General features: G+C 41.5%; 1 protein-coding gene across 2 annotated transcripts in view; it reads left to right on the top strand.

The window, feature by feature from the left end:
• The window catches only part of AKT1 (AKT serine/threonine kinase 1), a 76781-nt gene extending 50717 nt beyond the window's left edge, over positions 1-26064 (top strand). For both annotated transcript variants that reach the window (XM_058849166.1, XM_058849174.1), the window contains exons 6-14: positions 3162-3293; positions 3457-3522; positions 5367-5435; positions 6161-6286; positions 7570-7698; positions 11915-12129; positions 19432-19519; positions 24043-24145; positions 24726-26064. In XM_058849166.1, coding sequence (XP_058705149.1) covers positions 3162-3293; positions 3457-3522; positions 5367-5435; positions 6161-6286; positions 7570-7698; positions 11915-12129; positions 19432-19519; positions 24043-24145; positions 24726-24805 — 1008 coding nt within the window. In that variant the 3' untranslated portion in view covers positions 24806-26064. The remainder of the gene's footprint in view (positions 1-3161; positions 3294-3456; positions 3523-5366; positions 5436-6160; positions 6287-7569; positions 7699-11914; positions 12130-19431; positions 19520-24042; positions 24146-24725) is intronic.
• The last annotated feature ends 510 nt before the right edge of the window (positions 26065-26574 follow it).

The raw sequence follows: 26574 nt of genomic DNA, 5'->3' as shown, positions 1-26574 counted from the left end.
TCTGGACAAGGAGGAGCACAGAAGGACTGTATTGGACAATATAGTAAATAGTAAATCTGTTGGAGATAAAGCTGCACTGAAATCTGAAAGCTAAAATGAAATACATTAAATGGTTTATTTATCATTTTGTGTTTTCAGAGCAGTGTTCCCAGTATGCCAGCACAGTTGTTTGCTCCTGGATTAGTTCACCATCCTAGCAGGACCTTGTACCTAACAGTTGTAGTAGCAAGTGTGGTTTCAAAGGGGTGAGCAAGAAAGAAAAGAGAGTGGTGTCCTTTTCCCTAAAGACTACTCTTACATCACACACATAGAACAAATACATATTACTGGTTGGCTTTTGGACTGGAGTCCAAATTTGCAGAACTAGATGTAACAGAATAACATGGATCCATTGAAAACAGTTTTGTCTGAAGTGAATAGGTCTCAAAAGGATGGCTGGCTAGTCTAAGTCAAGTTGGCTACATGGTGCTAAGAATGCTCATCAGTATTGTTAAGGTATTAGATAACTTAAGTTTCATTAGTGATGGTTGCATTTTTGATGTGTTCTAAGATTATTTTCACAGACTGTTAATTATTCCATGAAACTTTCTATAGCAGAGAACACAAAAGATTCCCAAGTAGGTGCTTCCTGTCTTTGAAGAAGGTCTGAGTGGGACCAAGTTTTCTCCTATGTGTTCCATGAGAGGATGAAGGGGTGATAGGACAGAGGAGTTGCTGTCCTTTGCTACATCAAGTGTTTACATGTGTTTTTATCTTGAAAGGTTTTAAGATATTTATGTTTGTATGTGTTTATATGAGTTTTTTGCTGCAGTGTTTTGAGATGTTCGTATTTTCCCTCTGCTTGCCATAGTGAGTGGGGAAGATTCCTCTCAAGTTTAGTTTAGGAGCTCACATACAAGATTTCATATAATGATGGAAATCATTATATGATACTCAATACTCAGTGCAGAGTATAAAATTACTGTATTGAGGGAAGCATGTGCAGTAATGGTAAGCAACGTGTGAGGCATGATTGTGCAGAAGAAAGGGAATATTGAACTGTTGGTGGCCCTGGAAGGAAGGAGAAACAGGGCTGACAATGGAACTGGAGCTGGGAAGTTCCAGCTGTAGATGAAGAAGATGTAAGTGATTAAGAGAAGAAAAGATTGTAGGTTTGAGAACTGCTGAAGAGTCTGATAAAGTTGGAAAGTATTTGGTCCAAACTCAGGACCTTGATTAAAATTATGTGCTGAGGAGGTTGGAATTAGAGTGTTGTTATGTATTGGACCCTACCCCTGAGGCAATCCAGACTATGAGGTAGTAGAAGCTTACTGAATGTTATTTCCCATGGTTCCCACTGATCTCTTTCTCTTTCCCTGGGTACAGGTTCTGGTAATCCCCCTGAAACCTATTTGGTGGGAGGGAAAATGGTGGCAATTTGGGACATGTGTATTTGTTTAGGTTGTGCTGATACCTGGACCTGTAAAATGGACTCCCAAAGGCAAAACAACCTAACTATTGATCCTTACAGAGTTTGACAAGGAGTTCAATGTATTGCACTATCAAAAAGTCATAAAGAATCCTAAATTGCACTTGCCAAGCTATTTTGGAACCCAGCTTACAAGTCCAGCAAGTATCAAAAATAACTGTATGAAATTGCCTTATGGTCAAGAATGCCACACGTCACAGAAAAGGAGTGCTGTCTCAAGGAGCACATAGGAAATCACAGACCAAACTGTTGGACTCTTGGGGCACTGCAGGTGAAAGAATGGTTCTTGAACTCTTCTTGAACTCTTCCCCCGGATCCTGATTTGCATCGCACCTCACCTGCAGTTCTAGAGACTCAGGGAGTGGGGAGCAATGAACTGCATAGGAGAATATAAACTAGAATTATGTTTTGATTATTGGAATAGCAATTGCCCATTATATGAGTTTCAGTGTACGTTCCTCTTTCCTTTCTGCTCTGTCTGCTAGATTAGACCACAAGAGGAAAGGTACCATTACTGTGGTCCCTCCCATCTTGAGGCATGGGATGGTTGTCAGAGACTGGAAAGCTGTGATGTCTCAAGACATTTTGGGTGCATGTGTGTTGGGGGAAGGGGACAGGTGGGCCCTGCCCTGGTGAGACACTGAGCTGCCCCACACCCCCTAGAGCTGTATCCCAGCCCAGCAGAGCTGCCAGTCACTGGCACACCAGAGGCAGTGCTCCATTCTCCCCTAACCCAGCTCCTGAGTGACCAAATGAGCACATGTCCCACCTGGAGGAAGGGCCCATGAAGGCCAAAGGGTTATTTAGGGCTGAACACAGGGCCATCACCCTGTCTAGATGCTACCTCTTCTTGGAGTTTCTATCTGAACAGGGCTGGAATTCAGAAGTTGGTAGCTGTATGTGTGCTTTTCTATATATTTTCTGTCTTTTTCTCCTCATTCCCTCTTGTTGGAATATTTTGAATAATTTCCCATTGAATGGATTTAAAGTTTGTTAAGTTGAATGGTCCAGGTTAATGCTGTGAGAAGTGTTTTATGTTGATTGGATGTTGTAGTAAAGCTTTAGCCAAAGTTGCCTGATTGTTCTAAAGTTTGCCAGTAAACTTGTGTGTTGTTTCGACCTCATGAGAATATCTGGTTGGTATTTCTCTCGTGTATCCAACTCAGAGTGCATGGACTACTGGAAGTCCCATTGAGCGAGCAGATAGAGACTTTACAGGGGGGAGTAATTTTGTCTCTGGTTTTTGGTGCTGTTCAATAAGCACAAGAAAACTTGCCTCCTAGAGAAATGGAGAACATCAGGAAAAAGGTGTAGGTTTAATCCCTGGAATCAGAGCAGCATGTGCCTTTTAATGAATGTCTGCACTGGCCAAGAGGTCAGAATGTCTATGGATTAATATGTTCAGTGTTACTTGTACAGTTGAGTGTTGAGTCATGCAAAGGAGCGTTCAGTTAATTGAAAGCTTATGGTTTTCTGTAAATAGTTTGATTGATTGTCTTTGGGAGTGCACTGACATTCATTTTTGTGGAAGAATCATTTCTGCTCCTGAATTCTACTAAACAAAAGGATTAAAAAAACCGCATATGTGACATATGCGATGCATTCTCACGTGAATGAGAAATTCTGGTCTGAGAATAATACACTTCTTGTTAGATCATGTAATTCAGTTCTTCTTTATCTGTATCGTTAACAGACCATGAATGAGTTTGAATACCTTAAGCTACTGGGAAAAGGCACTTTTGGAAAGGTCATTTTAGTTAAAGAAAAAGCAACTGGACGGTATTACGCTATGAAAATTCTGAAGAAGGAAGTTATTGTAGCAAAGGTGAGTAGATGGGAAACTTAGAGTGGTTCATCCTTGATACAGCCTTTGTCAAAGTCATGGGAATGATTCTTGGAGTAGTTGTAAATAATTGTTGTGTTAGTGTTTGAAATGGACCTCTGGTCTGGGGAATCACTCTGCTGATCTCCTTCTGCTTGTGTTTCAGGATGAAGTAGCGCACACGCTGACGGAAAACCGGGTTTTACAGAACTCTCGGCACCCGTTCCTAACAGTAAGCATTTCTGCCTCTGCAGAGTGTAACTTGACATCAGCAGCACCACCAATGCGTTCCTTACTTTTTGTTACTTATATAATGCATCTGAGATGTGTGTTTTCAGAGTGGCTGTGTAATGGAAGTTTTATACCCTTCCATTTTTGCGATGCCCAAATGAAAATACTTCTTCAAGTTTCCTGATTCTTGCAGAGCAGGTCCTCAGCATCTCTTGAAGACAGGGTTCCAGGGAGTGGTTTTACATTAGGGCTCACCCATTTAATGATTTGATACCTCTGACAGGAGTATCTTCTTTGCTTGCCCTTCAAATGTGTGGTGTCCTCTTTGTAGCAGAGATCAGGGTGACCCTGATCATGTGACAGACTAATTCAGGAAGATATACTGGGGAGAAAAATTTAATTTTGTCTTTGGTGTTTTTTTAAGCTCCCAGAAGCAGCTCATTGTGGAATCAGAGCACTGGTAATGCCAGACAAAGGAATGTGGTAGGAGCATGTGGAATGGGGAGAGGAAGAGCAGGACTGTGCTTTATCTGCTGCTTTCCTTTTGGATTCTAAAGTCAATCCATACTCTCATTCTAGAGCTTTAAGTGCCAGCAGTCCCTCTGGGCTGAGTTCAGATATCCAAGTTCCATCTCAAGATTTTGTTTCTGATATCTATTATAAGTTGCCTCTGAATTGTTTACAACTGCTTAAAGCCTTTAAGAGACTATGTCAGATCCTGGTTATTTCCTTTGGCCAGGTATAAGGGCTTAGCTGGAATTCAGACCTTTTAATCATGATCTCTGGAAGTAAAAATTGCCTCTGTTGAGTAAAATCAATAATGTTGACATGTCTAAAGCTTGGTCCTTCATTTTTCCCAGAAAAAATATGACTTGTTGAAAAGCATCATCCCTTGTAATGAAGATAACAATATCATATGCAGTATTTTCTTTTTAATGCTTTTATAAACTCAAGTATCCAGAGCAAGGCCTGTCTTGATATTAGTTACAAGACTGGGTTTAGCTTGGGTAGTAGAAAAAGGTTCTTACCCAGAGAGTAGTTGGGCCCTGAACTCAGGGACTCCCCAGGGAAATTATCACAGCAGCAGCTTGGCAGAGTTCAAGGAGAATTTGGAAAACACTCTAGGCCCATGGTGGGATTCTTGGGGTGGTCCTGTGCAGGGCCAGGAGCTGGACTTGATCCCTGTGGGTTCCTTCCAGTTCAGCATATTCTGTGATGAAAAATCTTGATACTGTGGCAAACAAGTTGATGTTACTCTTGCCACGGGAATCCATGTGACTGGGCTATACACAGGCACCTTGTGACTCTCCATCACAGCCTCCATCCGGTCTGTTTTTGTGAATTGCTCACAAATTGGTATTGCCAGTGTTGGGCAATCCCCTGGAGGGCCATCAGCAGGGAGCAGCAGGGCAGAGGCAAGGGAGCTGGTGTGTGAAAATACTTGTGTGTTTCATATAAGAGTGTGGTGAAACCTTGTGCTCCAGGGTTTGCTTGTGGCCTTCGATGTGTCAGCTGAACCTGTGGCCAGAGGAGGAAACTTCACAGTCACTGTCGGTACACTTTGAGTCCCTATTAATGGGCCAGGACTTTGTTTCACAGCATTTTAGGTGATGATAGCTTCTGCAAGGAATTGGTTTAATGTTTTATTAAATTTATTTAATGAAATAAGTTGGCAGTGAATCAGTCCTCAGCTGCAACAGGAAAATACAAGTATTATGTAAGATTTAAGAACAAAAAGTTCACTAAAATAGAAAATTTCATGTCTGCTTCTGAAACTCTATTAAAAATGCTTTCCTAAGTGTCACTATGATCTGTCTTCTAAGTTTTGGTTTAAATCTGTTTCAGGCTTTAAAGTATTCCTTTCAGACACACGATCGCTTGTGTTTTGTTATGGAGTATGCTAATGGAGGGGAGGTAAGGGAAATACAATAATGTTTAATACTTTAGGATTTTCCTGTTCTACTGCTAATTTTGCTTGACATTATTTAGCTAAGGTCCATTTTTGCAATTCTAATTAGTCCAAGCTGTCCAAGTTAAACAGAGCTGTTCACTGGTTTAGCTAGCATGAAGAAGTAAAACTCAATTTTTTCAACTCCATTTTTAGAACACAGAGGTTTTGGGCATAGGTACATACTTTACATGACAGCAGTATATTGTAATCTGACACTTAGAAGTTCAAGAAGGCAAGGTTGCTTTCTAGTTGCTCTAGTTGCCAGACAAGTTTTAACACTTAAATTAATATTGTGAGTGTACAATATTATACAGGAGGGAGAACTAGAAACAGCTAACTACTATTACAGTCAGGAAAGAAAAGTTGGAATATTAACATTTCTCTAAATTGTGCATTAAGCTGTAGTTTTAATATGTAATTGTAGTTCAGTCAAAAACAGTTTTATGATTTTCTGAACCTGTAAGACTGTAGTACATGAACTGGCTATCAGTTTTCATCTGTGAATATATGACATAATTATCTAATAATTTAATTTATGATGCTTTTAAACACATTTGGGGCCACAGTTGGGTGAGGATGGGAAGGTAACAGAACCTTCTCTTAGATGTAATAGAACCTTCCAAGCAGGATGGAACTGCAAGACATAATTCAGAAAATATTTAAAGTTAACAAATTATTGTTCTTGTAGTTGTTTTTCCATCTGTCAAGAGAGCGTGTCTTCTCTGAAGACAGAGCTCGGTTTTATGGGGCTGAGATTGTTTCAGCGCTGGATTACCTGCATTCAGAGAAGAATGTAGTTTATAGAGATTTGAAGGTATGTAGAAAAATCATTTTCAGGCTTTTGGGGCTTGGCTTTTTGTTTGTTGTTAAAAAAAGCAAATGATCCTGAACTATTAAGAAATCCTTTCCTGACTGAACTTTATCCAAACTGTTGTTGCAGCTGTTGGGCTGGACTTTACAGGATGTCTAAACCCTTTGATGGTCCAAGAGACTGCATAAGGCATATATTGTGACTCTGGCAGCATTTCAGAGAACATGAAGGGTTACTGGGCTACAGGGGTTTCATTTTCACTTGCCTGCTTATGTTCTGAGAGAAGCTTTGCTGATGCTTCTGCATGGTGGAACATAATCCTGGTCTTAGCAAAGAGATGGAAATTCAAACTGCATGGATGCTGTGCTTCCTTGCACTCTGTTCACATCGTCTTCATAGCAGCTGCTTGCAGTCAGAAAGCTGCCTAAGCTTCAGGCTTAGGGAGCACAGCAGGGGAAAAGAAACCCAACCAAACAAGGTATCTCAGGGCAAAAAATGTGAGAAATTCTTGAGGAAAATGCAACAGTAGCATTTTTTTTTCTTCCTGAGAAGAGTTTTCAGGATAGGATGAAGTTCCTGGTAGATCCTGAAGATCCTGGTAGTTTATTTAGGGGCAGTCTAAAATGAAGTATGCTCTGTAATGTTTTCAGACTATGTCAGATTAATTTTGGGATCTCTGCTGGGATTTTATCTCCCATATCACCATAATTCTCCTGTAATGCACTTTATTGATACACTGATGAAACTGGCCTAATACCTGAGTGACTTTCTGAAAAATTAGAGGCTCAGAGTGGGATGAGTACCATATGCTGAGTAAATGTATATAGTGATTCTCATTTAAAGTGTCTCTTTGGAAGTGGTTCCTTAATGTTGCATATTATTTCTGTTTTATTTATTTTATGCTATTTCTTACTGGTACAGATTATTTCATAAAATCAGAGTAAAAGCAGGGATGAAGTTGTGTGAGAGGGAATACTTAATATACTTTCTAAAGAACTGTTGTTCTGTTGATGATGATGTAGAAGCATGAATAAAATGTTCATTTTCTGTGTTCTTTATCTGTGGTTGGTTACCCCAGGACTGCAAATTAATTACTTAATGTTCCCTAAAAACTGAGGAAAATGTTACAAATGTATATTTACATTTTACATGCTTTGGCAGCTGCTGTGACTCTGACCCCAGTGAGGATGAGGTTCAAAACTGATCTGAAAAATTCATGTCTTTGATTATCCTGCTTAGGACAAATGTATGTTACTCATGTCTTTTAATTTGGCTTTTTTTCCCAGTTGGAAAATCTTATGCTGGATAAAGATGGACACATAAAAATAACAGACTTTGGACTATGTAAAGAAGGTATCAAGGATGGAGCAACAATGAAGACTTTCTGTGGCACTCCAGAGTATCTTGCGCCAGAGGTATGTTTATGTCGGGTGCTGTGTTGAAGTGCCTTCTTACGTGCCTTCCATGGTAGCAGTAGGAGTACAGAATAAATTCCTGTGCCATGATGTACTCATGCACTAACTGCTGTTATATAATTACACATCCTGAGACTCCTTTATTCATCATGATCTGGAACACATCTTTAGCATAATGATACATGATAATTTTTTGGCATGGTAGTTTCTTCCACTTGATGGAATATGTACATTTTACTGGAACAGGGCTTGTTTCTTGTATCAAATACGTAATTTAAAAAAAAAACAGCCTTTTTAATCACTTCAGATATTTCATGAGAGATTACCTTTTTTGCAGCTTTCTATGTGTTGTCCTATTCCAAAGGCATCAATAGGACTTCACTTAAGAAGTAAAAGTATTGTCCAGTTATTTTACTATTTGAGGACAGTAAAAGGTGACATGCTTTCAGAAACAGGACAGACCAAGCTTTTTCCACATTATTTAGCATGGTATACATTAAAAGTGCTGACTATTTTATGACTAGGAAAGCACACAAGATATTTCTCAGTGTTGATTTGAGCACTCCAGTTTCAGAGGAAATAAATCCAGGCAGGATCAGTGATCTCAGTTCCCAAACAGGATATTTTGGGGAATTTATTTTGGTGCCAATTTTTTTATTTTCCTTTTCAAGTGCAAAACACAAATGTGTGTTTGCAGGTTTGTTCCTGGAAGCACTCAGAATTGTGCAACAGAGGTGGTGTTACAGCTGGGAGTGAGTTAGGGACGGATGAGAAGTGAAGTCAGGTTGTAGGGGATGCGCGTACGCTCGGTGCTCTGCGGGCAGGCTCTGGTTCCTCTGCCCACGCTCTGAGCTGTGTGGAAGCAAACTCCTGGAGGTGAGAGGCACAGAGCCTGAGCCAAAGTGGTGTGCCTTGCATGAGGGCTGCTTCCCTTGTAATGGAGCTTTGCTTCCCATCACGTTGACATCTCTGTCCTGCTCGGAGCACACGCAGAAGGGAACCGTGGGCTGACGGCAGGTTATAAATTGCTGGCACAGCTTTCCTCTGAGTTGGGAGACTTGAGCATTGCAAACTGCCTAGAATTGAACTGTGTAAAAGTAACAAAGGATGGGAAACCAGCGTGGAGGAGGAGTATTTCTGCTCAGAGCTGATGTCTTTGCTGATCAGCACTTTTGTGCTCCCTGCTTTCATAGTGGTGGCAGCATGCTCTTGGGTTTTGTTTGGTTTCTGTGTTTGTTTTTTTTAACTCCCAGCTGCTTTCAAGGGCCTCCAGTCCTTTGTAATAATGAAGAACATGGGCACCTGTCAAAGTAGCTTGCAGCAAAGAGGTGGAGCCAGTCTCATGATGACTGCCAGCTTTTCTCCATGGATCACCAGAAGTCTTCAGTGAATCTAAATGGGGGTCCATGCACCACAATTTGAGATTTACTGATGCAGAGAGTAATTAGCAGCATGACAGAGTGTTTATTATCATAAATATGGCTTTTATTTTAGCTTCCCTCTTAAAATCAATTGCTGAACTTCAGTTTCTCATCAAGGATTTTATGAGGACGCTAAAAATATTTATTGTTTTGGGTTTTCCTAACTTGGAGTATGGGGATTCCCTGTGCAGGCAATTGGGCTGTTCTTTCTGTTCAATTAGTTGTTATTATTTTTTCTTTTTAATATTTATGATGAGTTACCCCATCCAAAAACCCTGAAGGACAAATCCTTTTGATTAACTCAGTTCTCTCCCTCACTTGCAAATCCCATCTGTGAGTTGGAGTGTTAAATTCTGGTTGTCATCTGGTTGATAGTATGCAAAAAATCTGAAAATCGTGTGCAAGCGATTTTCTGTGTGTTTAAGGTCATACAGCCTTAAAAGTAGGGGTGTCGATGCTCCTGTCTGCATTTGTAACTCGAGTCCAGCACAGCAGTGTGTCTGTACAGTTGTTGCATCGTTGTTTTTAGGTTCATACTGGAATCTCATGCATGGATGACAGTGACTGAACCATGTCAACTTTGATGTGTCAGATGCATCAATGGCTGTGATGTTTACAGCTGTTCTGCCGTCCTTTCCAAATTCCATCTCACAACAGTGTAGAGCTGCTTGTTAGGAAATGATGATCCCTTCCTTTAAGTGAAATGACCTTGTTACTTTTCTGCTCCCCAGCTATCCAGTGTGTTAAAATAAATGATGGATGAATGCAGTATCTTTTTTTTATGGTATATTTTGATACACAAGTGCTCTCTTCTGTGCAATCACTAGTACGAGGATATGCTCATTGTGCTAAAGAACTTTGAAGAAATAAGCATTTTATACTCTGTTTAAAATCAATGGAGATGAAGGAAATCATTGTAGTTAGTAATCTGGCGTATAATACAGAGTATTAATACACTTTTTCAAGTAACATCTGAAGTGTTTGCTGCATTTCGAAAGCACCTGTAACATTAACTATGCACAACAAAGGTCTCTGTGGTTTTCTTTCAGTCTCTCCTATTGCATCTTGCATATTGCTGCATATTGCAGCAGCTTAAAAAATAAAAAGACGAATAGGAGGCCGTGTGAGTGTTTTATTTTAGGGAAGCCAAGTGTAGGGGAGTGTGAACAGGAAGCGCTGGTTGAGCGGGGTGACTCAGAGCGGGAACTGCATTGTCACACAATCTCCGTGAGCCTGGGGAAGGACGGGGCTGGCTCCTGGAATCCCGGCCGGCAGCTGTGCCGGCCGTGTACATGGAGGGGGCAGCTGCACAGCCAGCTGTCGTTTGGTGTGAATCATACGGCCGGGGATGCTGTAAATAGACCGACGTGGGGTAATCTAATACCTGGCAGCCTTTTGATTTTTACTGCAGGCCCTCTCCCTCGTTCAGATAATTAAGGGGAATAATTAGTGAATAAAGAGAGGCAGAGTGCACAGAGTTGTTACATGAAGTGCCTCAATTCTTCTTTTTTATGTGCAAAACCTTTAGATCAAGGTTTTTTTAGAGGCTAAGATCTTGCTTTTGTTAAACTTGCACTGACTTAGGCTCTTTTACTCTTTTAATTTTAAGTGTTAAGTATTCTGAATCGCAGGAATGTAAAGCTCACAAAGACACGGTGCAGCAAGAAAACAGGATGGTGGTGCAGTTGTGGTTTGTGCTCTTAGCAAGAGTAAGCAGCTCAGTGCAGGCCCCTGCAGGGAGTAGAGACGATAACTAAAACCTGAGGACAGGGTCTGGAATATGAGATGTTGGTGTCAGCTACAGACAACTGCATAGGAGACACAAAGTCTAGAGAAGTCCATGTAACATCCACTGCACCAGCCACAAAACTCCCTGCTCCCTACAGCAACCCACTGTGCAGAAGATCAGAAATGCACCATGGCAAAGCTTCTCTGGAGCAAGCAGGAGAGGTGGAGAACACTGCTGGGGTCCTGAGTCCCTGCACCAGCCACTGCTTTGCTAGGTAGAAGTGCCCAGGGGAAGGGAAGCATGAACTGTGCTGGGCTCCTTTAGCTGTGAGACCTGGCAGAAATCCACCCCACTGACTGTTCCTGCGTTTGCAGCCCTCTAAGCAGAGGCAGGAGTGCCTTTGGAGCAGGGCAAGGGGTTGGAGGGGAAACATTTCCAGACGATTTGGCTGCCATTTTACAACCTTAAAGCCGGTCAGATGTTAGGAGTGGTGTTCTGGCACTTAGTGTTTAATGTAGATTAGTCATTGAGTATTTGTGGGTGGTCTTTTAGGATGTGTAGAGCCACCCCTTTGGGATACAGGTTGATTAGAAGATGATGGATATGTTTGGCGTTTTGCTTGGTGAAGGAGCAGGTTGATGGTCTTTTCTCCCTGTACTGGCTCCTTGGTAGGTTGGGGTTTTTCTAAAATCTTGGATCCCATTTGGAGCAGTTCGTGATGAATAAGTGAGAGTTTAACAGCTGGCTCTGTTATGCGAGAACAGTTCTTGACCTTTGGACTTTCAAAGGTTGTGCTTATTGTGACCATAGTGTGAGGGAGGGTGGGAGAAGGAGGACAAGGAGGCTGCTGTAACATACCTGCTGCCTCCTTTTCCCCCCCTCTGCACACTTAGGATGGTGAGCATGGATACCAGTTCTTTTCACATGGTTCTTCTGCAAATACTCTACTTGTAGATTTGGCTATGTCATGAAAGATGGACTTGCTGGGGTAAATTTTGCTTCTTGAGTTCTGTGTTCATGCCTGGTTTGGGAGTATCTTCTAAAGCTTTTTCCTTACATTCTGCAGGTTCTGGAGGATAATGACTACGGCCGTGCGGTAGACTGGTGGGGTTTAGGAGTTGTGATGTATGAAATGATGTGTGGCCGGCTCCCTTTCTACAATCAGGACCATGAAAAGCTTTTTGAACTCATCCTTATGGAGGAGATCAGATTTCCACGCACATTGTCACCTGAAGCAAAATCCCTCTTGTCAGGTTTGCTGAAGAAGGATCCTAAGCAAAGGTGAGGCTGTTGTTTAATAGTTGCGCTTTTTTTAAGGTATTTGAGACAAAATTGTCTTTTTTTTTTTAATCCGTTCAAAGCGATTATCCAACAAGATGCAGCAAGTGGATCTACTCATTTATTTTTAACTTTTTATATGAGCTGACAGTGTAAACAGTGACATGAAGCAGCTTTGGAGCTGAACTTCAGAGTATGGTGGCTGCTATTAATGCAGAACTATAGCCTGGGAAAAAGCGAGTTAACCCTGCCTTTGACTGTAATGAATCCAGTGGCTTCTGTGACTTTTAAGATGCTCTACACCAAATGCTTTTACCTTCTGTTGCAGTTTGTCTAGATCCGTGCCAATGATTTAGCGTCCTGCTTCGGACAGTAGGTGGTGATGTTTGTACCATGTTTGTGTTGGAGTTTATACCATGCTCAATTGACTTTTCTTATTTCCTCCTTTTGGTTTTTTTGGATTTTTTTTCTTTTATTGCTGTATTTTTTTTTAAGAAGAACCCTTGATTTAAAAACAAAACAAAAAAAAAAACAACCCACAAAAAAAGCCTCTAATGGCTAACAAACAGAAAATAGAACAAGATCCAAAAAGGATGTTGACCTTCACACAGAGATACACATCAGTTAAAAACCTGCCATCTTGTCAACCCAGACATTTTTAAAACAAATAATATTGTGACTCTGCCCCTGATCTCCTGTCCTGAACCTTCTGCTGTTAATGGGCCCCAAATAGGAAACCTTTCATGTGAGGTGCAAGCAGAGAATTCCGGTTTGCTTTCTGGTGTTTGTTTAGTCTGTGCATGTGTGTGCACATAGCAGGAAGATGGGGTTTGCCACTACCTGGATACATGTAGCAAGGATTTCTGTCATCACTGTAGGCTATTTCCATGGCTGTTTTGTGATGGAAAATCCTGTTGGGAGGTCTCATAATGCAGATCCACAGTTTGTAATATTGGAGGATTCATCTTGGAGGTGCTGTGGGGAGCGGGGCACGGCTGCAGCCCGGAGCGTGGCCAGCCCTGTACAAGGTGGCAGCAGCTGCACCCCCTCCTGCTGGCGCCTGTGAGGGGACCTCCAGGAGAAGGTTGTGTAATTGATGAGCAGCCCCCAGGCTCTGTGCTCTGGGAGCCTGGCTGCAGCCCCTGCCAACAGCATTCCTGTCCAGTAAAGCGCTGGGTTAAATGCAATTGTGACCCTTTCATAGCTTATTCAGGTGGGGCCTTTCAATCACTGGGAACACAAACAGCATCTGCTGCAGTTTGTTCTTAAAGGAGCATCTCTGATGAACCAAAATGCAATTTGTTTACAAACAAAGAACACCCACTCGTTTCTAATTACGAGATTTTCCCAATGCCAATAATTACTCCCCAATATGCTCACTTTATACAAATAGCCACTTCTTCACATGGATCTTCTGCAGGCTTGGAAGCAGCGCTGCTCTGATCTGTTGGACAGATGATTCTCATGCTGCTGGTAAAAGTAATTGTTGACTAGACAAGCCTGTACACGTGCCTAATTGTAATTATGCTTAGTTACACTGGTGTTTCCTCAGCTTTTCTGGATCATGGACTGTTCTTAAATACAGGTTTCTCTCCCATAACTGTTCCCATAACTTTTGAACTGAAGTTGTGGTTCGGCAAATCCTCTTCACTTTATGACATTTCAGGCAGCGTGGAGAGCTGATCTGGAAGCACTAGAGGTAGAAGTCGTGCATCCTGCCCTTGTAGTGTTATGTTCTGTTTTCTGGGTGGTCTGGGTGCTGGGGTGGGCGCCTGGCATACTTGGTAGTTGACTCACAGTGAGCTCATGGAGCCATATGGACAAAAAACAGCCAGAGAGGTACTGAAATGCATTCACTGAAAAGTTATATAGTGTATGATAGTCTGATGCTTTGGGGAGCCACTGTAATTCAACAGAATTCTGTTGTAATTCAACAGAAATCCCCTCTTCCACGAAGCCCAGTGGCGGACAGAAGTTGTATCACTGTATTGCTTGTGGCAGAAAGCTTCAGAATTGGCAGCATAACTTTGGATGAACTTCAGAGTGAGATGGAGGAGGCAGCCAAAACCATGAGAAAAAGGAAACTGGGGGATGTTGTCACTTCCCCTGAAATAAAAAAAATCAACCAACCCAGCAATACAGGTTGATATAATGAAGCTCAGTGCCAAGGATAGTTTTAAGTTAAATATCAAGGAGCTAGGGAATTGTGATCTGTGTCAGTGAATTAAATTTGAAAAATGACCCGTTGTACCTGAGCTGGATTTACAGAAGCAGTGTTAGCACTCTGTGTTCAGTAATACCACTTCAGTCTCAAGCTCCCAGGCATATGGAGAAAATGTGAAGAACAATAAATTGCATTCTGCTTTTAATCATGGCTGTTTTCTAAATTTGGTCATATGAAATCCATTTTGTAAGAGAAAAGGAATTTTGAAGTTTCTTTTGGGATTGATATAAGTTTATTAATCTTGTAATGTGAGCCCTAATTTTCCTAAGAAGGAAAAAATCTATTCTGTAAATATTTCCTGTTAATGTGACCTGAAATTCCCCTTCGCTGCTTTGTGACATGGATCAAATGAAAGAAAGTAATCAGGGCAGTTTTCCATACATGAAACAACAAAGTTTTTACCTTTTATTGTTCTTCCTCTGGCTGTGGATACTGCAGCCTATAAAGGTGCGCATGGATCAGAGCACCCCATGTAAATGGGCTACGTTTAGATGGATGGGCGGGTTTGTAATTAGTGTCTTGCAAGGTCCAAATCTTATCAGGTTTTTAACTTGAGAGAACTTCAGGATGGTTTAATCTGAATTTTGATGGTCAGATTTCACTACATGCCTTAGTCCCTGTCATAGGCCAGGATTGTTCAGCCTCTCTCGGATGGGGTTTGTCACAGGCTGCTTCACTGCCTCTGTGGTGCTGTTGGACCTTGCCATTCAGCAAGAATGAGAGGAAGATGATGCAGCATTTCAAAAATACCTGTTCAAAGATCTGATGACTTCACAGATTTGCAGTTGTGGCTTTGGAGAGCTGAAGGTGCTCCCTGGGACCTGGTGGTCAGTTCTTGCAATGACGCAGAGATCTGGTGCTTGGTTCTTCCCTAGCCATGATGGTTCTTTCCATATCCACACAAAACTTTGGCCACAGATGTTCAGGAATGTCAGAGTCAATCAAGCCCTTACTTGTATGAAAACCAAACTCCTTGTTTCTTTCCCCAGTGAAAGGAATTTTTAGTTAAGCTGTGTGTCTGTGTCCTCTGTGCTGCTCTGCTAGAGGAAGGTTAGATGGCTCTTGAGCACCCTTGCTCTCAGGCACAGGGAAGTCTGCATCCCTCACAGCCACTGCTGGCATTGGAAGAGTTAGAGATGACACTTGTGGGGACTTCAGGGGCCTGGAGGTGGTTCCAAGCAAGCTGGAGAAAGGTAACCTTGAAGAGCTGTTCCTCATGGACAGCACACTCGGATGCCTGTGGACATGCCAAGTTTTGGAGCCACACTTGACAGGTGACTTGTGTTTGCTTCAAAACGTGGGTGCCTTGAGTAGGAGAGTGCTTCTGTCTCCAGACAGCTCCAGTGTCCTGTGTATCAGCTGAAGTGCAAGATGCTCAGATCTTCATGTTTCTCCAGGTGCTTTGAGACAAGCTGAGATTTAGTTGTGTATGATAATTTTAGTCTAAATCAGTTCTGTCCACAGCGATTTAGAAAAATTCAAACAGTTCACCCACAGAGATCTAAATTGAAGCTGAGAAAAACATAAAAGGCAAGTTTAAAGAATTTTTCTCCCAGCTTTCCAGAAACCACTACTTCAGAGACTTCCCAAGCTTCATCAACCTCAAACATGACACCCCTCGATTACTTTATGTTGTGAAGTGGGAGTTTTTTCAGTGCTTTTTGGATCTACCATGTTTGTATTACATGCATGTGGTTAATGAAGAAGTGGGGGAAGTAAAGCTAGCTGCATTAGGCTTTCCAAAAGATTTAATCTCTGAGCAGGAAAGCACTCAAAGACTCCATGTACAGGGCTTTGGGAAGAATGTGGCCTTTTTCTTCCAAATATGGGGTCTTCAAATCATGCTGTTCTCAAAGCCAGACAGAACTTCTCTGTGCTGATAGTGCCAGTCACAGGAAACTGATGTGGTTACAGCTCCCAAATCCTTCCTGTGGCTATTAGAAGCCTCTGAAGATAAGGGCCATAGTAGAATATGTTACTGGTGTCCATCTTGACTGTGTCAGAGGAGGAGAAATGGGGGTCTGTGTGCTTGGAGCTGGTGACCACCAACAGCATTGGCTGGGCTGTTCTTGAGCCTGGTGGGGATGTTTGTGCTGTTGTAGAACCAGGTTTGGAAGCAGGGGTGACTCAGAGAAATCATGTGAAGACAGGGCTGGAAATCTAGAAGTGTGCAGGTTTCTTTTTAAAGAGCTGGGAATGGACCTGGGAGCCAAGCACTCTGTAGTTCTACATGGACAAATAGAGATATATTATTTTTCATGTGATCCACTAATTGCAATCTTCCTATGTGTTTATAGACTGTATTTATATACACATGTTAAAAAATACAGTACAGCAAAATTTAAAAATTATTTGTACATTATAAATCTGTGGAATGATGGCTGATTGCCCTCAGTTTATGGAGCGCAGACATTTGTCATTAAATGGTTAAGGGGACTTAAAACAATATGCAGTTTCATAAAAATTTAAAGTAATTTCATTTTAATATTGATGTTGCACTTTATTAATTATTTTCACTTTTAAATTTAACTAAAGAAAGTCTCTCAAGTGTAGATAGAAGTTGAATGAATAACCAGAATTGTTCGGCAGTTAGGTTTTGAGGGATGCTTTCTCTTGTTTTTCTTCAAATTGCTTTTTGGCCACTATACTTTCTATTATATTTCTTTGTATACTGTAAATTTCTGTAGCTTTTGCTTTTCAAGTCCTATATATACTATTTTTGGTTCTGTCTGAGGACTTAAATGTGCAGAATTTATTATCCAGGAGTCTCTTCAGAGCTCTTATTTGTGCTGTATTTTTCTTTCCTTATTGCATGTCTCTATGAAAGACAAACCTGCTGCTCTTTACGTTCTCACTGGTGCTTAAGAATGTTTTTTGCATTAGTTGCCAATTTAATTTTGTTCTCCTTGAGAGGGACCTTTCATAATAATTCTGGAAAACAAAACTGTATTTTGGAATAAATCCATACCCAAAATACGAGGTTTCTGTTGTTTCACCATTCGCTTTGACTGTAATTTTTAAAAGGTAAGTAAAACATCTGGAGTCTTTCTTGGCATTTCCCTCAATATGTGTTTGCCCTTCATGGAACACAGGCTCGTATTAGATAAGATACTCTGCAAAGCACTTGTACATGGCTGCAGGCAGCCAGCCTTCCTGCCTGCTTCTCTGCAGAACACCGTTCAGGTGCTTCTTAGCTCAGGGTCACTGCTGACCTCCTGTGCAGTCTGTTGACATCCGTGCATAAGGAGGATTGACTCCACCCTCGTCATTGGCCATCATCACTGTGCTGTGGAAGCAACAAGGAGTCTGGGAGAGACTTGGCAAAGCCACTAGACCTGGGGGGAACCAGCCGAGAAATGATTACTCACAGAGTTTGTTTCTGTTCCCAGGCTGCCCTGGAGTTTATCTCTGTTCCAGGCTGCTCTGCAGCTGTAGAAAGTGCTGCCAGGCAGATGGGAGAGCCCTCGTCCAGCTTGGTTTGGCCCCTGGGGCTCTAGGGTGGACCTGGGCTGGTCTTAGAGCTCACCTGGGGAGGAGAGAGTCACCCAGGTACTGGGAGGGCTGGGGAGCTGTTCCACTGCCCATTTCCTAAAGGATGATAAGGAGCAAACCCCTTGGGTTGCTGTGGCACTGGAATGGAAGAGGGCAAGGAAGCAGCGCAGCCCCTGGACTGTCAGGCACCTCTGCTGCTCTGTGTCTCTGGTTCAGCCATGGCCTCTGCCAGTTTGCCTTCCTGCAGATGGTGCTCAGGCATGGCTGAGGGGTTGAATGCATCAGGATCCATTCCCAGTCAGCGCTGAGAACAAAGTGTCACAGTATTTGACTTTCCCACACTGAACTGTCATCCAGTGCTGTCCCAACAGCATTGTGCCTTCACTGCATTCCAGAGCGTGCAGTCTCAAGCTGTAAAAATACCACTTCAATGGGTTTTAGCACAGCCTTCATATTTTCTCTGATATTTTGAACCAAACCCCTCCCCTCTGTCCCCAGATAATCATGAACTGGGGCATGGGGTTACCACACGTGGCCCAGAGGACTTTCAGGGCCAGATGTTGTGCAGCAGTGGATGAGGCCTGGCCAGGTCTTGGCTTCAGGCCCAGAGAACAGGCCTTGTCCCTGATGTCTGTAACACTGTAACTCTAGCCTGGTTCTTGTAGAGTCATTGCTTCCAGCTCTTGAAATGGGGTCAGTATCTCAGTTTGCCAGTGGCACCAGGCATGGGAGAACAGGCAGGTCCTAGAGATCAGCCTGGCTGAGCATGTAACACCTGAGCGTTGTTTTAACCTTGTTACCTGAGTCTCCTGCTGATTACCCGGTATCGGTGTTGTTTTCTCCATGCCTGTCTTTGCTTGCAGATGTGGTTCGGTCTTTTAGAGAACATTTTAACCTCCACAGCAAAATTTAAGCATCAGTTAGCTCAACACTGCAGCTAAACTGATTGCATCTATAAGCTGTGTGGACAGTTTTATTTTGGAATAAAAGTGCTTTATCTTGATATACCTCAAGTCAATAAAACACCCTTTGTGCTTTCCTGAAGCCAAGGAGGAGGAAAGATTTGCATGTGCTGTGATATTATCACTGCAGTTGTCAACTGTTTTCTTTAATGGAAATTTAAATCAGGTTGCATAAATCAGTTTGCCTTAAAAAGCCTTGTCTTTCTTTCACTTCAGTTTTACTGCTGGCATCACTGTGCACTAGAAAACTGTAAGGGGTAGTTGCATGTTAATGTAGAGAGAAGGATCTGTGGCTCAGACCTTTCACTTTACAGGATCTGCTGTGGTCCCCAGGACAGCATCTTTCCTGAAGGGCAGCTCTTTTAAATTGTGGTTATTATTCTTTTTCTTGGTCTAAGAGAAACATTTTTTCTAATTTTGTTTGTTAGCCTGTTCTTAAATCTTTTAGTGGAACTCTGTTGAAGCCTAAAATAGGCCTTGCACAAAAAACGAAACACATAGCAAATGCTAGAACTGCTCCCAAATGCATTATATAAACTCAGAATTTCTTCAGTACACTGCAGTAAAAATTGTATTAGAAAAAATAACTGTACTCAAACATTTAATTACTTATTTTGCCTCCTACAGGTTAGGTGGTGGTCCTGATGATGCCAAGGAGATTATGCAGCACAAATTCTTTGCTGGCATTGTTTGGCAAGATGTATATGAGAAAAAGGTATTTATACAACTGTTCTCCCAAGGTGAATTGTAGCTGTGGATATAGCAAATGTTTCAAATTTTGTTGCTCTCTAAAGGTACACAGAAAACCTCCACAGAAAAGGTTTGTAGTTGTTTTAGCAACAACTCATAATACTGTAATCAGATTACTTCTGGATTTTTATTTTGTAATGATAAGAGTATTTCTTAATGAGATACATGGTTTTATGGCTGAATAAATAGGATGTAATCAAAATAGCTTCCACATTTAGAGAGTATATAAGCTTTTAAAATGGCTTTTCCTTTAACTCTTGCTGCCATTTCTTGTTGTTGACTGATGCATCCCGTGCAAGCCCAGAGTTGCTGCTGGTTCCTGAGCATCTAAAGCCAAACTTTCTAGAACAGTAGTAGAAGATGCTCTCTTCTTTCCCATTGCCTTTTTCCTGCCTTTTCAATCTAATGTCAGCATTCAAGACAAGTCCAGTAGGCTCTTACATCAATCCAAGCCTAATACTATTTTTTGTGTGCGGCAAAGGACTGATATGAAGTGTCTGCACTTCATGGTGTTTCTCATGGGTTTTCCTTGACACCCACTGCGTTTGTTGGCTTTTCAGTGAGTTCCACTGAAGTCAAAGAGCCCAGCCTTTCCTGTAAGAACATGTTTCATCAATTGTCTGTGCCTCACTGCCCCTTCCTTCTCAGGTAACTACTTCACTCCTCCAAGATGCCCTGCTTTGTGCTCTAAGGGTGGTGTGCTGTTGTCCTCTCATGTTCAATTCTCAACAGCCTCATTTTCATAACACGCATGAAACTCAGCCAACTAAAACATGGGTCTGCCGATTCAGAGCTCCTATCTACTGATGCCACGTGATTTCACTCGATCCCAGCCTTTACTGATGTCCCTCCTTCCCCCAGCAGTCCCTTGTGGTATCAGATCTCATTTGATCTCTAAATACAGTTTGGTTGTCCCTCCAGTTGGTGGGAGCAGGTAAGAAACGTGGCAGAAACTGAGTTCCCATACTGTCGTGGGAGCATTGTCCAGTGTCTGTATACAGCTACAGGGAGGGCTCTGTTTCCTTCTCTTCTTTCACTTCCTTCAGATCTGTATGGCTGAAGGAACTGAAAAATCATAAAATGAGTTTTTGTGCCTTGAAAGTGTGGATAAGATGTTCAACCTCAGCCCTTTCAAAGCATCCCTTGACAGAGAGCTGCATGCAGTCATGAAGGCAGGAGAGAGTTCCATGGAGTTTATTCAGTATAATGTGAAAAGTAGATCTGAATTCCTATTCTAAGCATTAAATTGTCCCCATTTTCACCCAGCTGACAAGCTGAACGCTTGAGGGTTTGCTGGTTTTATGAAGTTTAAGGTAAAAAGCTGACAATGGTGCTCAAATGTTTTGAGTAAAGTTATTTGTCATTTGGTAGTAGTCCCAGTTCCCTGAACAGAAGAGAAATCACAGAAGCTGGAGGCAATGTTTTATTTATCCATAGGACTGAGAAAGCCTTCATGAATTGTCCCATAGTGATACTGATTCAGATTATTCTGAAAACTATCAGGAAATTCCAAATGCTTGCATCTTTTGGAGAAAAATGTGTGCTAAATGAGACTATTCCTGACCTTGGGCTATCCAGGGAGTCTGGATCCACTCTGTGTCCCATTAGTGTTTGCATCTGAGGTAGGCATGCTGTGCAAATGGAGCACCTGTGGGTGGTTGCTGCCTACATTCTGGGTGACCCAAAGAGGGTCTTGCAGCATTTACCTGAAGTGCAGTCCCATGGATTGAAGCTGGATTTTGTCAGCTGCCGAGAGGTATTTATGTGTTAAGCTCAGTTGTTCCCTACCATCTCCAGTAATGCTGAATATGTGTATGAATATGGGCTTGGGTAATCCAGAGCATCTGCTTTGTAATTAGGCCTTTTGGAAACATAGCTTTGCTTTAAATTATAAGGAGCTTTGAATACCTGGGGTTGTCCCCAAAATTTAAAATGCTTATTAGGCTCACTTGCAAGAGTGCTGTCTGTCTCTGGTGCAGAGAAAGGTACAGTTTAATTTTCAGTATTTTGACCACCCACAAGCAAAACATACTCAGAGATTTTAATCACATGGGGGGATTTTTCTGGTCCTTTTTGTCTCTTAAACCAGCATGAGCCTGCGGGTACCAATGCTGGTCTGCAGCCGTGGGAGGCTACAGGTGGCACCTCCCTGCCAGTTGAACTGCAGAGCTATTGCAGTGACAGCTTTTCAGTAAAGTGACATATTTGCTTGTTAAAGCCAGCGTTGGAGCTTTCTGCGGCTTCCCCTCTGTTTCCAGCTTAGCGCTCAGAATTTGACAGCTAGGGGGAAAAGATGTCTTGTGAGTACATCATAATCTGTCTCAAATTGCTTTTAACAGATAAAATAAAAAGGAAAATGATACAGGCAGCGCTAGCCCATTCCACATGTGTGCTGGCTTGGGATTGCTGCTCTGAGTCGCTCCAATGTGCTCAGTTCAGGTGTCTGCTGCAGTGCCCAAGTCCTAAATCACTCTGTGCTGTGCACAGCAACTGGGGGCACTGTGAGTGCCAAAACCACCATTAGCTTAAAAGGACAGATAGAGCTTCACACACATGCACAGCCTGTCAAAAACAAACCCGGGGTTGCTTGGGGGAGCAGGCAGAAACTGCTACAAGGAGAGAGAGAATAGAGTTACATGAGGAAGAATCTTCATGCTCCACAGGGCTTTTATATGTAATATGTTGGTGTGATTTGATTGAGAAGTGTTATTAACATTATAATGCGAAGCGTTCCGTCTTCAATAGCTTCAGGGAGCTGCAAGGCTCAGAGTGACTGCTGACTTTGGGATATCCTATTTCCTTTTCCTTTTTAAATTCAGGACATAAAGACCATTTCTAAGGACCTAATATTTTTTTTTTTTGTAAGGGTAACGCACCCAGCTCCTTTAAGCCATTCTTGGGCACAGAGAATTGTGAGTAATGGTGAAAACAAGATGATGAATATATACTATAATTGTGCTTTCTCATAATAAACAGAACTTTTATGCCCCTAAATTTTTAAGGATTGATTTTAAACAGTAAATGCTTCTTTGTATGGGGGAATGCTGCCATATGTTTACATTACATTTCTTACAGTCTACATTGAAAATGAATGCATTTGATTGGATTGCTGTTCGTAAGACAGGAACTGTTAGGTGCTCTCAAAACAGATCATCCTGGTGATAGGGAGCTTGAAACCAATATTTTTGTTGTTTGCCAACTTGACAAACAAATGATTCTTCACATCCAAGCAAGAGGCAAAGTCGGGGGTGGGGAAGAGGTGTTCGGTGTATTCAAGATTTGCTGATGTTTTCCAGGTAGTGATTTCGGTTGGTGTTGTTCTTGTTTGTACAAGTGCAGAAGTGCATGTCTTGGGGTCACTGCGTAATTCCAGTTGGAGTAGGACCTTGCTAAACCTCTCCCTGCAGTTTTGGATTGGAAGCTCGACAGTTCCTCAGTCACAGTCCTAAATTGCTGCCCAGCATGTCTGTGTGCTATTGACAGACGACCGCGTGTAACCGCGGTGGTGGGCGAGCGGGATCCCGGCGCTGTTCCCTGTGCTCGGCAGGGCTCCGTGCTGTGTTTGCATCCTGGCTCTGCCGCCCCGTGCAGGGGAAGGTGAGCAAGGTCTGAATCCTGGCTCTGCTGCCCTCCAGAGCTGTCCATGTTCCAAGTGTGCACATCTGTATGCAGCCAGCTCCCCATCCCAGGCACGCTCCTCCTCCAGCCCCAGTCAGGCAGCTCCTCTCCATCTGGAGCTGCTCTTGCCAGAGCTTGCCTAGGTACACATGGGTGATTTCCAGCCTGTCTGCCCAAGCCAGTCTCAGGAGGAAACCCCAACAAGTGCAGCTCCTGGTGTAGCAAGAGGAGGATGTTCACTGCTGACTGGGGTCAGCTTTTTGTAAGCACTCCAGCTTTTCGAAGTTTAGAGTTGACATCAAACTGCTTTTGGGGACCAGGAGTATTAAAGCTCAGTGTTGCTGCTGCCTCAGCCTGGATTCTGCGGGGTTGGTCAGACCTCGAGAATGAGCTGCATGGGAACAGTAGCGCTGTAGCTGAAACTTTTTGGTGACTGTTACAACCCTTGTGGTGATACACAGGGTTAGTTGGTAAGTTTCATATCGCTAAGCATCTTTCTTACTCATTTTCATCCTCCTTAAGCATAAATATGACTAGATGAGGTTGACAATTTCCATATCATTATGTGGGGAACTAGTATGTGTTGTTATTTTTAAACATTGAGTCAGTGTGTTATTACTTGAAGAAATTTTAGGATTCTAAGTTGTCTTTGTGCAGTTAAATCCTAGGAAAAAAAAGCCCCATAAATAGGAAGTGCACACCTAAGTAAGTATTTTTCACTATATACACTTCCTTCTTTGTGAACTGGTGTTTTGTAGATGTTTTAGGAATGTAGAAAAAGGTGCTGTAGTTTATAACTATGTCAAATTCTACCTGTTTCAAACAGCACTGCAAGAACCTGTAAATGGACATTTTGTTTCCTTTTCATAGCTTGTACCTCCATTCAAGCCACAAGTTACATCTGAAACAGATACAAGATACTTTGATGAAGAATTTACAGCACAGATGATAACAATCACTCCTCCTGACCAAGGTAAAGTTTTTCCAAATGTTTCCCACTGTGTTCTCCATACCACCAGAAATAATTTTCTGTGATGGGTCTCTTCAGCCCATATGAAAAAGCATCAGTTTAAACTTTGAAGGTTTTCCGTTTGTATTTGACCAAGACATTGGTAAATTGATAGGAAACTTTCCACATCTTTCCAGTTTTGGAAATGAAAAACCTATTTAATAAGAGTGAAATTATTTGTACTGTTGTCTTTTCCAAATCTGCACATTCCCACTGGAAATCAGTGATAATAATGAGTTTTGCTCACGTCCATATCCACATGCACTATGTATATGCAAGCAGTCAGTTGAGCATGGACTAATGTTCATATTCAACCAAAATATTGTATTTTTGTGATACACATATTTGATGCTCTCAGATAGCAATTGCCAGAAGTTCAGAACAGTGAATGTGGATTTAAGCAATGCAGCTCCTAGCAATTTTAAATGGACATCTGAGCATCTATTTTCTGAAATAACTTTGCTGTGTATTATCTTATTGTTGATTTGCTGAAAATAAAAAAAAAGTAGCAAATGTTACCTAATGTGTTTTTTTCCTCTTCCAGATGACAGCATGGATTGTGTAGATAACGAGAGAAGACCTCATTTTCCTCAGTTCTCCTACTCAGCCAGTGGAACCGCTTAATGTTTTGCCATTCAGAAACAAAACAGACTGCATTTTGGGGACCTTACTTCAATGGACACTAGAGAACTTTCTATATTATCGAGTTACAAACTGTGTTTGTATTACGACTTAGGTGAATTTGTAGGAAGCCTCACAGATTCTGTATTTAAAACAATTCTTTGATGCATTTTTGAGAAGGAGAACAAATCCATTCTTTAAGTATTATGTCAAGGCTTTTATGCTGAATGACCATAGGTTTTTAAGAATAAACACCAAAACTGTTTACTTTAGAAATAATTAAGGTATTCAACATATCAGCAACTCTGACCAGAAAATCCCCTTACTTTATTTATTTCATACAGTTCATTATCTAAATACAGAATCTGCACTCTGAACAATTAGATTTATATAGGAAGATATAAGACTTTAGTAGCTAGTGCAATAATATAAGCAACAAAGTGAACAAACTCTGGAGGGTTACGGTTCAAACTCATTTTGGACAGCAGTGAAGTGTCATCCAACTCCAGAAAACCAACTATAGGAACAGCATTAATGGCCTCAGTGAGGTAAATCAAAAAGCAAAAGTTATTTTTGTTATAACATCTGCTACAAGACATTACATATCAAACTGAATCCGGTGAGATTGCCACGCCGTACAGATGAGTATTTCATTCTAGACAGTGCATTTAATTATTCCATTTGCATAGAATTTAGGAATACTTCATAGGATTGGCTTCTCAGAACCTAGAAAACACTTGATTTACCAATCTAATATGAAAGGCAACAACACAAAATCACCCACTTCCACCACTGTACAGAAATATCACACAGGTCTAAGTGAGAAATCATCCTCATGAACGAGTCAGCCAGACACGAGTACATTTGGCGCTGAAGTAATGACTTGTTGCCGCTTTTTTTTTTTTTTATGAAAAGATATATGAATATATATAAACACTTAATGATTTTTTGCATCATGCCAGATCATTTCTTCTTTCTTGAGTGTGCATTAAAGGTATCAACCAACAAACAGTTCATGGTGCCTTCTCACTCTTGAAGATTCAGTTTAACAGTGTTTCCCATGTATAAAAAAAACTAGGTTGAAACTTCATATGTGTTTGAATAATAATGGTGTTCAAAAAGTGAACTTTTTTTTTTGTTTTTCATTTTTAATCTTAGTGGGAAATTCCCCACACCCTATTTTTGTTGTATCATGTTTCTTTGTAATTTTCATAAAAGCAGTCTTATTCTGTCTCTGCTGCAAATAAAGTTATTCCATTGTAGGTTGCGTTCTTTAAATTGTGCTCTTTTTTTTGTTTTTTTTTCATTCTCTTGACTGTATAAAAAATGATGACATGTATTCCAGTTAAGTAGCACTTAATATTTTTATTTGAAAGGAAGTATATTATGAAAACCCTCTCTTCCCCTTTCCATCAGACACTGCTGTGCTTGCACAGAGAGCCCATCATCTTGATTTTTTAACATTTAACTCTAGGATTTTTACTCATGATAAGAAAGTTTCCCTCCAAATACTTAAATAAAATTGCTTTAACAAGTTAGGTTCTTATTTCTTGTGCTAGGAGCCTTCTGAATTTGTAGAGATGCAACAACTGCTCCAGTTTCTCAAGTGTGATGTGCGTATCACTGAGGGATTCAGGTTGTTCTGTTCCTCCTCAGTTGTTTCATCTCCGTGCTGATCATTATGCAAAGATAATTTTGGAAAACGCTTGTTCAGAGAAATTCACCCTGTGCCAGGAATAAATTGTCTTGAGGTGAATGAGGACTGGCCTTGT

The sequence above is a fragment of the Poecile atricapillus genome, chromosome 1, assembly GCF_030490865.1.
Source record: "Poecile atricapillus isolate bPoeAtr1 chromosome 1, bPoeAtr1.hap1, whole genome shotgun sequence".
NCBI classification, from domain to species: domain Eukaryota; kingdom Metazoa; phylum Chordata; class Aves; order Passeriformes; family Paridae; genus Poecile; species Poecile atricapillus.
This window is presented reverse-complemented; position numbering and strand designations above follow the sequence as displayed.